Here is a 13,723-nt window from a genome sequence, read left to right on the forward strand (position 1 = left end):
TTGGTAGTGTATTATGTACAACTGGGCTACTAATACTAATTTTCAAAAAGAACCGATTTGAATCTAAAATATGTCAACAATATTATTGTTAGTTTGGGTAATTGTTGTTTTAGTTTCATAATTATATTAGCTTTAAAGGTGTTGGCTTTGTTGTATGAGTTGCAAACATGAATAGCGTCAGAAGAATGAGTATGCATTACTTACACAAATTGAATGCTGAATAGAATTACAATTCCATCTTACCAATATACACTTGAATCCAAGTGTATGATTCTATTTGGTACGCCTAGCTGAAAGTTGAAAGTTGAAAGCTGAAAAGCTAATTATTTAAAATTAAAGTGTTGGTAAAATTAATTGTTGAATTAGTTGATAAGTGTAAAAAACAAAAAAGAATAAACTAAGATATTAAAATCTTGACTAATGAAAGGTATACGATATTATTTTTGTAAATTAATAAAAACAAAGTAAAAAAAAATAAAAAAATCAAGAACTTATTTTGAAATATTACTTTAAAATAATATTTAAACTCTTTATTTTTTACCAAACAGAGCTTATAATTTACTTTTTTTAAGTTTAAAATAAGCTAAAACTCTAAAATAAATTTTACCAGAGCCGTAGTCACCCAATAGCAATAGCAATTTTAAACTATATTTGAACAATTGAACATTTGAACATGGTGGTTTATCGAATAGGATTAGGATAGACAGGTCGCCTAACCAAAAGGTAAAAAGTCAGAAAAGTCCCGGTGATCACCCACGTTTCCATTTAAGGACAGCATCACGGCAACATAAATATAGCGGCTGGCCCACTCCCCTCGCCGCTCAGTACAACAATCCAAAAACGCATGAAACACTGAGGAGAGGAGGGAGTTAGCCAGAGGGAAAATAGCCACTGCCATTTCTGGCTAAGCAAAAGCTTTTGGCTTCTTCCTTCCTAGGGTTTATAATTTTTTCTGATTTTTTGGGCTAATATTCTGCAACTAATTCTTAACTCTGTTTCATATCCTAACAAAAACTCAATTTAAACACAAGCACGCCTACGGATTATACATTCTCTACGTTGCCTAGAGCCATAAGATCGTCATTGTTGGAGCGTGTGAATCAGGGACTCTGCACCTTTCTGATCTTCTGTTTTTTTTTTTTGCATTTCAAACTCTGCAAAAATCGTGTACACTGGTTTTTTTGGGTGAAGTTGTTCAACTTTGGGAAGTTCTCTTCAAACATTGCTGAAAAGATCAGAGATAAATAGGTGATTACGCGTACTTCAGCCGTAAGTTAGACGCTGTCAATTTTTACTTTAGAATTCTTCGTTCAGATTACTGTATTCATGTGTGCGTATATATGTATATGCATTTATGTGTTTTTTCTGGCTCTTTTTGCTTTTTCTTGGGTGAGAATCTATGGCTATATGGTATTATGGTGTATAAAAAAGTTATTTCAATTTTCAACTGTTTCATCGATTACTCTATTTGTGGAAGGTTAAGTTGTTAGAATGGTGGAGTTGTCCTTTATATTATTTAATTAATTATTTAATGCAGAATTTCCTAACAGAATACTTTTTATGATTGATCAGATGTGTAACCCCTTTTTGTGCGTTTCGATTTGTTCTATCTTTATATTATATGTATGTTTCTGGTAATGCCAATTTTAGTTAGTATAAGCTGTGATATAGCTACTTAAAATGGCCTATTTGAAACCTGTAAACGTTGCTATTTTTGGTGTATGTCTAATCCATGATTGATGAATTGCTAAGTGGCAGTTTATTTTACTTCACAATAAAGTTGTCATGTCTCCATTCAGACCATGCCACCATGGTGGGTATCATGTTTTTGTGTGAAATTCATGATTATAGGTTTTGTTTTATACTTATATGAATGTTCTGATTATTCAATCTTTTCATTTTCATGGCATTTGACATTTCCCCCTTGCTCCCTGTAAAATAATTGGAAACAATTTTATGTTAAAATGCAAGAATGAAATATCCTGAATATCTACATTCTATTTTCAGAAAATATGTGCTATTTTGATTTGCAATTTTTGTGTTTTCTAAAGAGTTTTCTTTATGCCATTCTTTTGGAGTAACTTGTAGCTTCTGCTGAATCTTATTGATAATGCCAACTCGTGTGAAAATAGAATTTTCTCTAACAGTAAATGAATATGGAACTATTTATGTTGTGCATCACTTTTTATATATAGCTAGTTATATCCTAGGAACTGACTCTTTATTAACTTGTTGAATATGCAGAATAGTTTTCTCATCCTTTGGCTTAAGTGCTTAACCATGTGGATGGACAAGAGAGATGATGGCCGACTTAACAAGAAGAAAAATCAACCTTTGTATTTGTCAAAACATTCCTTCAATGATCTGTCTCATGTTTCTCCAGTGGTTTTTCTATACCTGTTGAAGGAATGCTATGTTTGTGGTAAAATCCTTTATTTTTTTGTGCTTTGTTTTGTTTACTAGTTACTACCTTTGTCTCATATATTACAAGTCCCATACTGTTGATTGCAACTTTTGTTGGTACTTACTAAATGTCTAGTAATGCACAAAACTTCTACAACTTTGCCATTATGTTTCAGAAAAATACTGCACGGCTTAGTTGGATTTATGCCACCTCTTCAAGTAGACATCCAAAACCAAGCATGGACTTGGGAATCCTTGTTCAATATAACTACACTCTGACAGCCAACTATAAATTACCTACCTAAAGATTATATATGTATAAGTATAACTATTTGTTAATAGTTGAGTATAAGTAACATACTGTGAAAAATCAAACTCTAGACTAACAAGTATCCTAAGTAACATAAAGGAGTATTTTGTTGCTTTTAGTGAAAACCAGATCAGAAAAGGTTAATTATCTGCCATGGGAAAGACCATCATACATGAAAGAATGCTTGGAAAAAACTATGAATAGGGACTAATCATGGTACTTCACCTGGGCTTTGTTGGAAAATAGGAATACTTGTCTTGAGCAATCTATCATTTACTCTTAGCTGTCTTGGGAATAGTATTAGGTTTCTTGGGCAGTCTAGAATTTATTATGTGCCCTTTCAATGCTTTTGGTTTGCCTATATATTTGGTGTGTAATCTGAAACTTAGCAAGAAATAAGATGACAAACTTTATTCTATTCCTCTCTACTATTTCTTAACATGGTATCAGAGCCACCTTCTTTGGGACCTGAAATATTCTTAAGATAAACATAGGTGAATTGTGTTCTTGCTACCGTCTTTCTCTCGTTTTTCCATTCTGGGGAATTTCTTTTCACAAACTGCTGTGTCAAACCATCTAGAGAAGTGTTGGCGACCCTGGCCATCCTCTTCCGGTCACTAACAGCCTCCGCACACGCCGCCATGCGCCACCACACAGTCGAAGCTTTGGCTTCACGCGCCTCCACGCGCTAGCGCGTGAACCCCTTTTCCGGTGACTTTTTCCACCCAAATTCTCCAGATCAGCTCGCTTCTTGTTTGTGACCCTATTGTGTTTTTACCACATTTTTCTAATAAATATGGCTGGTGAGATTTTAAACAGTGTCCAACATCCTATCCAACCTAAAGTCTATGCCCCAAATCTCTTAGGAAACTTGATTATTAAACTCATTGGGTCCCAAAATTATCAAGATTGGGCATCAGCAGTTGAACTATGGTTTATGGGTCAAGGTGTTGTTGACCATCTCACTATCACAGCAGCAGAAATCCAGCATGGAAAAGACATTTGGGAGAGGGTCAATGCCCAACTATGCAGCCTATTATGGCAATACGTGGCCCCTGATTTGATTCCTATGTTTAGGCCATTCAAAACCTGTTCTTCAATATGGAAGCATGCTCAATCTCTCTACACAAATGATATCTCTCGCTTTTACTCCATTGTTAGTGAGATACTAAATGTCAAAAAGTCAGAGATGCCAATGGAGAAATTTCTAGGGAAAATACAAGGGCTTATGGCTGAATTCAACAAGCTCATGCCTATTGGAGGATCACCAGAGGAGCAGCTTTCCCAACGTGACAAATTCTTTGTTGTCCTTACTCTTGCTAAGCTTGAACCTGAATTTGAGCAATTCTGGGACAGTATACTTGGGTTTGGAACTATTCCAAACACCAAAGAAATGTTCAAAAGACTCCTTCAAGTCTCTTCTGTTTACAAAGAAAATACACCATCCTCTAACATAGTTGATCGCTCGGCCCTTACTACTCAAGGTCATCATGGTTACAACAGAGGAAGAGGTCGAGGAAGTAATCGGGGTGGTCGAGGTGGAGGACGAAATCCATCATCTCGTTTTTGTGATTTTTGTGATTTTTGTAACAAGCAATGACACACTCGTAACCCTGGAGCCACAGATCACATATCTGGTAACCCTTATTTTTTCTCTCATATTGATTTTATGGACAAACTTCCTGCCGTTACCTTTGGTGATGGATCACAAGGAAAGGCTAAAGGAATTGGGAATGTCGATACTCATTTCTTGTCTTTATCTAATGTCCTATACATTCTTGGTTGTCCTTTCAATCTTATTTCGATTCATCAACTTACACACTCCCTTAATTGTTGTGTTACCTTTTTTTTTTCTTCTTGATTCTGTGGTGATCCAGGACCGAGAGACGAGGAAGACGATTGGTAAGGGATATAAATCACGAGGACTCTACTATCTTCATTGCTCCACCCGGGACAACATAGCCTGCACTACTATTGTTTCACCTTGTCGTTTGGGACAACCTAATCTCAATAAATTAAGACAACTTGTTCCTGGTTTATCAAACTTAATTAAAAACCATAGAATAATGTGAATCGTGTCAACTTGGGAAACACTCAAGAACCTCCTACCCTTGTAGGATCAATAGGAGAGCCAATGCCCCATTCTCCCTAGTCTACTCCGATATTTGGGGACCATGTCGTGTCTCAACCACCTTGGGATTCTCATATTTTGTTGTCTTCATTGATGATTATTCTCGGTGCACTTGGGTCTTTTTAATAAAAAATCGTTTTGAATTATTTGATGTGTTTAAAACATTCTACAATGAGATTGTGAATCAATTTCGGGCATCTCTCAAAATCCTATGTAGTGATAATGCAAAAGAATACTTTTCTGACCCTTTCACTTCTTTCTTTTCTTCCCATGGAATTCTTCATGAATCTTCATGTGCCAGAACTCTACAGCAAAATGGAGTTGCTAAATGAAAGATTCGACATCTTGTTGACACGGCCCGTACTTTGCTGATTCACAACAAGGTTCTTAAAAAATTTTGGGGGTATGCCATACTGCATTCTTGTTATCTCATAAATCGAATGCCTTCTTCTATTTTGCAGGGAAAAATTCCTCTTCATATCTTACTCCCACAAGAACCCCTCTGTAAGCTTCCTCTATGAATCTTTGGGTGTACCTGTTTCGTTCATGATTCTTCACCGGGGCATGACAAACTTGATGCCAAGGCAATAAAATGTGTTTTCATTGGATACTCTCTTCTCCAAAAGGGCTTTAGGTGTTATTGTCCTAAAACACACCGTTTCTATACCTCTTCTGATGTTACCTTCTTTGAAACTACTCGTTTTTTTCTCTTTTACCTCTACCATTGAGTCTGATTTCCTAGAGGAACCAATTGAAGTCACAGAAGTTCTCCCTGTTCCTACCTTTTTTGAACCAGTGTCCTATACCAATGCCAACCATTCAAGAGGAAAGACATGTCTCACCTTTTCTGTACACCTACCAACGCCGCAACTGCCAAGACTCCCAAGAGAGTACACGTCCAGTTGATTCATGTCCTACATCATTGTTACCCACTGACACGGTCCAGGACACCACGACAAACTCTCCCATCGCCAGTCGAATAGGTAAAAGGACCGCTCGCAATCCTTATCATATCTATAATTTTCTTACACAAAAGAGATTGTCCCCATCATATTGTGTTTTTATTACAAGTTTGTTTACTGTCTCGATTCCCAAAAATGTTGAGGCGTTAAGTCATCCAGGATCAGTTGGACGTCATGAATGCATTTTTACATGGTGACTTAAAGGAGGAAGTATATATGGGGCAACCTCCTGGCTTCATAGCTAAAACGGGAACTAATCTAGTTTGTCACCTCAAATGCTCTCTCTATGGGTTGAAACAATCTCCATGCACTTGGTTTGGGGGGTTTAGTATTGTGGTTCAACAATATGGCATAATTCAAAGCAAGGTCGACTATTCTGTCTTCTATAAGCACCTATTTTGAAAAAGTATATATCTTGTGGTTTATGTTGATGACATTGTTATAACAGGAGATGATATAGAAGGAATAAATCAGCTTAAGAAGCATTTGTTCCAACACTTTGAGATAAAGGATCTTGGGAAATTGAAGTACTTTCTTGGTATTGAAGTTGCTCAGTCCAAAAAGGGTTTCTACATGTCCCAACGGAAATATGCGTTGGATATTTTTTAAGAAACAAATATGACAAATTGCAAACTAGATGACACACCCATAGACCCAAATGTCAAACTTCTTCCTGGACAGGGGAGCCGTTATCCAATCCAAGATATACTTGACACACCCATACCGGAGATTAATTGTCAAGTTCATATACTTGACTATCACCCGTCCAGATATCTCTTTTGCGGTTAGTGTGGTTAGCCAGAGTCATTGGGATGCAGACATCATAATCTTAAAATATGTGAAAAGGTCACCAGGTACAGGATTGCTTTATAAAGATCATGGACATACAAAAATTATTGGTTATACAGATGCAAATTGGGCTGGATGTCCTTGGGATAGGAGATCAACATCAGGATATTGTATCCTATTTGGAGGTAATCTTGTGTCTTGGAAAAGCAAGAAACAAGACGTGGTTGCACGATTAAGTGCTGAAGTGGAATATCTAGCAATGGCCCTTGGGATATGTGAGCTAATTTGGGTTAAGCAGCTTCTCACAGAAATCAATGTCTATAAACTTGGTCTTATGAAGTTAATTTGTGACAATCAAGCAGCTCTACATATTGCATCGAATCCTGTTTATCATGAAAGAACCAAGCATATTGAGATTGATTGCCACTTTATTCGAGAAAAAGTTGCATCCGGAGAAATCATTGCTATATTTGTTGGGTCAAATGATCAACTTACTGATGTTCTCACCAAAGCCCTTTGAGGACCTAGGATTGAGTACATTTGTAGCAAGCTTGGAGCATTTGATTTATATGCTCCAGCTTGAGGGGGAGTGTTGGAAAATAGGAATCATTTACTCTAGCTGTCTTGGGAAAAGTACGGAGTATTAGGTTTCTTGGGCAGTCTAGAATTTATTATGTGCCCTTTCAATGCTTTTGGTTTGCCTATATATTTGGTGTGTAATCTGAAACTTAGCAAGAAATAAGATGACAAACTTTATTCTATTCCTCTCTACTATTCTTAACAGGCTTCAAATGAAACTTGTGTAATTAAGTTAGTAGTTTTAAAATGTGCAATTAACAACGAGGTACTTGGTAATTTGCATGAATAAATTAGGGTTGTTAGTGCTAGGAAGGTTCCTTTGGATTAAATCCTGGTTGGTGTTTACATTTTTAGAAACAAAATATCAGTTTAATTAATATATTCTCGAATCCGTATTTTTTGGGAAATGGTAATGAGGTTTCACAATTTGTTGATATACTGCCGCTTTGGTGACTTTTGCTGAATATGAAGATAGTCTTAAGAGGGAAGTTATTGAGACATCTTATGCAAGATTGCTTCAATTAATTTCTCTTGGAGTATGCAAAGGAGAGTTTTCTGTAGAATTTTGTAACTTTATATAAATTGGTATTTGACTATTTTCCATGCATTCCTTTTCAAACATTTCAAGAAATAATTTTGCTCCCTAGGTTAAAGTTTTGGGATCTGTATTATCGTAAAGAATTTTCTTACAAAATGGTTTTAACACAACCTTTTCTGTTTCAAATTTCTCTAAATTCCAATGTACTATCAAGTGCTTACTCATGAGATGAACTCTTGAAAGCAGTTGGATCTACAACTGTTCTTTTCCCTCATAAAATATGTACTTATTTGGTAGGAACATGCAAGGCGACTACTAAATTTCGAGCTCTACAACAAGTAGTGGTTCAAGTTTTATACAATGGTCCTCAACCTGGGCCTGCTGTTTTTGCTGCTCAATGCCTCTATGTTTTGCCAATATTCGAATCATACTGTGAAGGTTTCTCTCATCTTATTTTATCTGCCCTTAGGCGTTTTATGAAATTGGGAAGTACACAGATGGATATCTTAGATGCAAAATGTTGCGCTGCCAAATTGTTTCTGGACATTGTTGGCCGCAGGCTGATTTATGATGAAAGGATTATGGTCAAGATTGTTGAAGTTTTTAATGTCGATCTATCAAACATAGGGAAAGCTATCTGTGGTTCACATGCAAATAATGAAACTGGCCAGCAAACAGCTAAGATATTTGTTCAGCAATATATTTTAAACTTGATAGACTGCAATTCATATATGACTGCAGTTTCTCTCTTAGAGCAGTTTTCTCTCCGGGGGCTGGAGGAGTCTTTTCTACTTAGAATGATGGATAACAAAGACTACAAAGCAGCAGAAAAATGGGCAACATTTATGGGGAAGCAATATTTGTGTACACTTGTCCAGGAATACATTGACAGGAAACTGGAAAATGATGCTTATGAGGTCATAAGGAAAAACAATCTGAGGGAAGAATTCCCAGAAGCATATCATCAAGGCAAAGAAAGGCAAGTTAGTTGACTTAGTTCTGCTTACTCTCATGTATCATTTATATTCTGTCTATTAAGCACCACTAGTTTTATGAAAAGTAACTGGTAATATTAACAGCAAACTAAAGAAGCTTGCTGAAAAAGGATGTTGGGATATTGCTGAGGCAAGGACAAAGAATGATAGACAACTTCTTGAGTATTTGGTATGTAGCCAGCCTCTAATGGCTTTTCTGAATGAGCTATATGTAACTGTGGTCTTGTTGCTTTTCCTTTTTGTTGGTAAGTCATCTGAAAAACCCATGTCATAGCATTCATAATAATATAATATACAGAGATTAGAACTAGCTAAAAATGTTTATTTGTTCCCACATTTGGAATATACGTGTCTGCTCTTTAACATCACTGCTATCACAATAAATTGGTAATGGCTTTGGTATGAGGTCATATAATAGTAAATATTGCTGTGGTGTATGCATCTATAATTACTAAGATCATGGAGGTAGTGATTAGTAATTTCTCAAACTTTGTATCACTTTTCTTCAAGGAGTAAGGTTGCCTAATAACCATGGCAAATCAGGCGTGCTATGTGCCTATTACTCTTTTTCCAGTTCTATTGTCTAAGATTGAAGTTACCAATAAGGCAATAACTGAATTTGTTTTTTAATTGTAAAAAAAAAAAGGTTTATTTGGCCATGGAAGCTGGGTACATGGAGAAGGTTGAAGAACTCTGCAATCGCTACTCCCTTGAAGGTTTCACAAATACCAAAGGTGTTTTCACTCTTCTTATTCACATATCAAGTTGTAGACATGATCTAAATAGTACGGAGTAATATCTAAGAAATGGTTGGCCATGCATAGATCTTCATGCCATTGAGCGTCACTAGTGTTTTATGTGACCGGTTAATTCCCATAAAGAAGAAAACAGCCTGTATGATTTATGACATTTAGTTTGTGAAGCTAAAAGCAAAATGTTCATACGTTGATTATAATTGAGATTTGAGATGAGAATGTTAAAATGCATAGGCGGAATACAAGAAAAGTCATCAGAAATAACTTGATTGAAGCAAGTGCTCAATGGGCACCTATTAAATAAATAAAAACTATTGGGAAAAATTGAAATATCAATGAAGATAATCTTGACATATAAAAATATATACCTATTGGATGCATGGTAAAGGAGATGTTTAGGAAGTGGTAGGGTTACCCTTTGTTGAATCAAATGCCAGCCTGAACTAGATTGGGATTTAAGGCTTTAGTTGATTGAGACATGTAGTTGGGTTATTGTATTGGATGCTCTATTGGGAGCATGAATGATGGTTGAAAAGCAAGAACACATCTTCAGAGTAGAAGGTTCAGAGATGGGCTCTTAGCTTATGGAAGAGATCTCTTAAATGCAAATGTTCTCAGTTGAAATTTTTATGGCTCTGATTAAATTTGTTTACATACATTGAATTGGAATATTTTTACTGCATATGATGACTTGACACATTATATTTTAAGCTTCTGGGAAAGTTCTGTTCTGTACTTGATTTCATTTGACGGACTTTATGTTTTCATTCAAGAATCAAAATAACTCGTACTTGGAGTAAAACTACTCCCTCCTCTGTTCTCTGATGTGTACTCTGCTTTCATATTTTATAGAGCTTGAAGCAAGTGCTGTACAAAGCCATTATTTGCAACTTAAAGAATTGTCTATTGAGGAAGTTGTTTGGGTTGACAACGTGAAGAGCTTGCAAGATGCTACACACCATATTGAGGAATGTAAAGTCGTGGGCCTTGACTGTGAATGGAAGCCTAATTATGAAAAGGGAAGCTTACCTAACAAGGTTACTGTATCTCATTTTTATTTTTTATACTTGGGGCAACAAAATCTTATAAAAAATCAGCACTGTCATAACTCATAATGTTTGATGCAATCTGTGATTCTTGGAGAAAACTTAAACCTGCTATTTTGCAGCTCTAAGAATCAAGTTGATTATAAGAAAGAAGTAATTTGATCATAAAAAGAACTGAGATGTGTATACTTTTCATGTTTAAAACCATTCCAATTGAGTTTGTGTTTTTTGTTGAACAAATTTGTGATTGGGGCATATAGTTGTTGCATCGAAAGAGGTGATGCTTTTGGTAAATAAGAAAAGATGTCACTTCTGTTCTCTTTTATCTTATATTTTAACAATAGAATTCTTTGACAAATTTGACAGGTTTCTATAATGCAAATTGCTTCTGAAAGGAAGGCTTACATACTTGATCTCATAAAACTATACAATGATGTTCCAGATATTTTAGATGACTGCCTAGTGCGAATACTTCATTCTCCTAGAATACTAAAACTTGGTAAGAGAGATTGGTTTACTTATTAGGAGATGATTATTTTCTATTGAAGATCCAAGTTTGACTCCCACCTCTTTGAATTACTTCCTAGTGTCCCAAAGCAGAACCATTTATAATAGTTTGGTATCTTTTTATTAGAATTGGGGAATTCCATCTTTTTCTATGCTGTTATTCTGTTCTGTCAATTTGTAGAATGCCTTAGATCTGAATTACTGAATGATTGCTGTCATCATGATCTATGACATTCTCAGGGTACAATTTTCAATGTGATGTGGCTCAACTTGCTCGGTCTTATGGAAGGCTGGAGTGCTTTAAGCACTATGACATGCTACTTGATATTCAGAATGTTTTTAAAGAGCCGAGGGGTGGTCTTTCTGGTCTAGCGAAGGTACTCCAACCTCCCCCCTCCCCTCTTTCCTCCCTCCCTTGCAGGTATATTAGCTTGACTTACACAGAACCCTGAGTTTTCTAAAGCACATTTGTATGTTGTACTGACACAGAAAATATTGGGAACTGGTTTGAACAAAACAAGACGGAATAGCAACTGGGAGCAACGACCTTTAACTCAATATCAGGTATATACTCAGCTTTACATAACCAGTAAACTGATATTAGAGGACACTTGGCTCTTTAGCATCCTGTATGGTAAGAAATTTTAAAAGGGGTTTTTCAATTTAGATAGAACTAATTCCAGTTTTAGTTACTTATAGTACTACTTCAGGTTTAGTAACCAACGCCTCTATCAATTTATACAAATTTGGTCCCTTAACTATTGATAATTGGGAATCCAGGACAGGGCTATTTTTGTTGAATGTTAAATGATTGGTGGGACATTTTTTCCTAACTTTCACTAATCTTCAAACTTGAAGGACCACCATAAGTGTCCAATTTTTGTTATAGCATTACCAAAATAGTATAAATGGTCATTCCATCATTAGGGCTAATAAATGAACCCTAAATGGACAATTTCTATATAATTTTCAGTAGTTTGAGGACCAAATTTGCCCCCTTGGGTACTGAAAGTGGAATACCATTATAGTCGGGACTACAGCTGGAATTAATTCTTTCTCCACATTCCTATGAACCTTATCACTAATGATCAATGTGCATGCATGCAGCTAGAATATGCTGCACTTGATGCTGCTGTTCTCATCCATATATTTCGTCATGTTCGTGGCCACACACAGCCTGCTGGTGTCTCCGATGGACATAACAAAATTGAGTGGAAATCACACATTGTATGAAAATCTCCCACCCCGTCTATGGATTACTATTGCTGCTGTTGTTCTTGTTGTAGATTCATGATTCAGATGAATATGTAGGTATCACACATGGATAACTCGAGAAAGGGCAAGAAGGAAACCAAGAAAAAGGAACAATGTCCTCCAACAAGCCATGGGGTGGTCTGCCTTGATGCTGAATTTGAGCAATGACACATTCTGCCTATGCCTTGATGCTGACTATGTATTTAGTTATGTGCATATAGTAACTTTCAAATCGAATTCTAAGAAACCAATTATATGAACCTTGTTAGTTGCAGAGTGATATTGAGCATAGCAGTTCTAAATTTAGTTTGGCCAGTATTTTATCAAAATTGCAGTAAATAGTCTCTGGAAGAAGATTTCTATTACTATAAATTAAGGTTATGTTTGGCAAACCTAGCTGAAAAAGGTAGCTCAAAGCTGAAAAGTTATAAGCTCGAAACTGAAATCTGAAAAGCTGGTAAGCTAGTTGTTATGTTCTTAAAAGTGTTTGGTAAAATTAGCTTATCAAAAAGTTGATAAATGTAAAAAAACTAAAAAGGATATCTTTATAAAATTTAAATAGTTTTAAATTTAAATATGTTTGTTTACATATTAAAATATAAAGTAATAAAATCAATATATTTTAATAATAAAATATAAAGTAAGAACATATATTTGAAAACATATAAAGTAAAACAAAATAGATATAGTTCATAAAATTAGTTCATACAAAAATTAATGTTCAAATACACAAATGTCAAATTGAAATTACAACCATATTGAGGATAAAATGCCAAAGGCAAAAACTTGTGTGAGACCGTCTCACCATGAGACGGGTCGGGTCGGGTCGGGTCAAAATGCAAATGTAGCACTTATATGCACAAATGTCATACTTATATGCTCAAATGTAATACTAATTAGGAATAAAATTTTTGTTACTAAGGGTAAATGTAATCCTTTTAAGGGAAAATACAATACTTTTACATTTCGATTTAAAAGTATTACATTTTTCTTCAAAAGTATTATATTTGCCCTTATAAGTAAGGGACACTTGTCAACATTATTTATTATGAAAAATTATTACTTTTTCTCTTATAAGTAACAAAAATTGTATTCTTGATTAGTGTTATATTTGAGCATATAAGTATGACATTTGCATGGTGCTTTGACCCGACCTAACCCGTCTTACGAATAAAGATCCGTGAGACGGTCTCACACAAGTGTGACCCAATGCCAAAAGGATTTTAATTGAAAAAGGTAAAAATGTCATTTATTTAAAATAATAATGATAAAGATGGAAAAAGTTAAGAAGCTACTAGCTTATTTTTGAAAAGCTACCTTTTAAAATAAGCTCTTATTTTAAGCTACTAGCTTATTTTGAGAATATTACCAAACAGAGCTTATAGCTTATTAGTAGCTTAAAATAAGTTATAAGCTCCTAAATAAGCTCTGCCAAATAGAACCGTACATTTACC

At 35.3% G+C, this 13,723-nt stretch overlaps 1 protein-coding gene across 2 annotated transcripts; it reads left to right on the top strand.

Moving 5' to 3' along the window:
* Positions 1 to 813: 813 nt before the first annotated feature.
* Positions 814 to 12,620, top strand: LOC116006951. 2 transcript variants are annotated; one of them, XM_031247484.1, is made up of 11 exons: positions 814 to 1,269; positions 2,245 to 2,422; positions 8,010 to 8,691; positions 8,792 to 8,876; positions 9,354 to 9,441; positions 10,315 to 10,499; positions 10,875 to 11,007; positions 11,256 to 11,392; positions 11,505 to 11,579; positions 12,123 to 12,242; positions 12,327 to 12,620. In XM_031247484.1, exons 2-11 carry the CDS (start codon positions 2,281 to 2,283, stop codon positions 12,435 to 12,437), a joined length of 1,758 nt encoding a protein of 585 aa, XP_031103344.1. In that variant the 5' UTR covers positions 814 to 1,269; positions 2,245 to 2,280; the 3' UTR covers positions 12,438 to 12,620. The 2 variants fall into 2 exon arrangements, with proteins under 2 accessions (XP_031103344.1, XP_031103345.1); XM_031247485.1 differs by having other exon boundaries at positions 814 to 1,248.
* The last annotated feature ends 1,103 nt before the right edge of the window (positions 12,621 to 13,723 follow it).

This window comes from Ipomoea triloba, chromosome 15 (genome assembly GCF_003576645.1).
Source record: "Ipomoea triloba cultivar NCNSP0323 chromosome 15, ASM357664v1".
In the NCBI taxonomy this organism is placed as follows: Eukaryota; Viridiplantae; Streptophyta; class Magnoliopsida; order Solanales; family Convolvulaceae; genus Ipomoea; species Ipomoea triloba.

Coding starts and splice junctions, on each gene's coding strand:
- LOC116006951 (XM_031247484.1), top strand. CDS start 2,281: ATGTGGATGGACAAGAGAGATGATGGCCGACTTAACAAGAAGAAAAAT. Junction 11,580..12,122: donor GACCTTTAACTCAATATCAG/GTATATACTCAG, acceptor GCATGCATGCAG/CTAGAATATGCTGCACTTGA. Junction 12,243..12,326: donor TTGAGTGGAAATCACACATT/GTATGAAAATCT, acceptor ATGAATATGTAG/GTATCACACATGGATAACTC.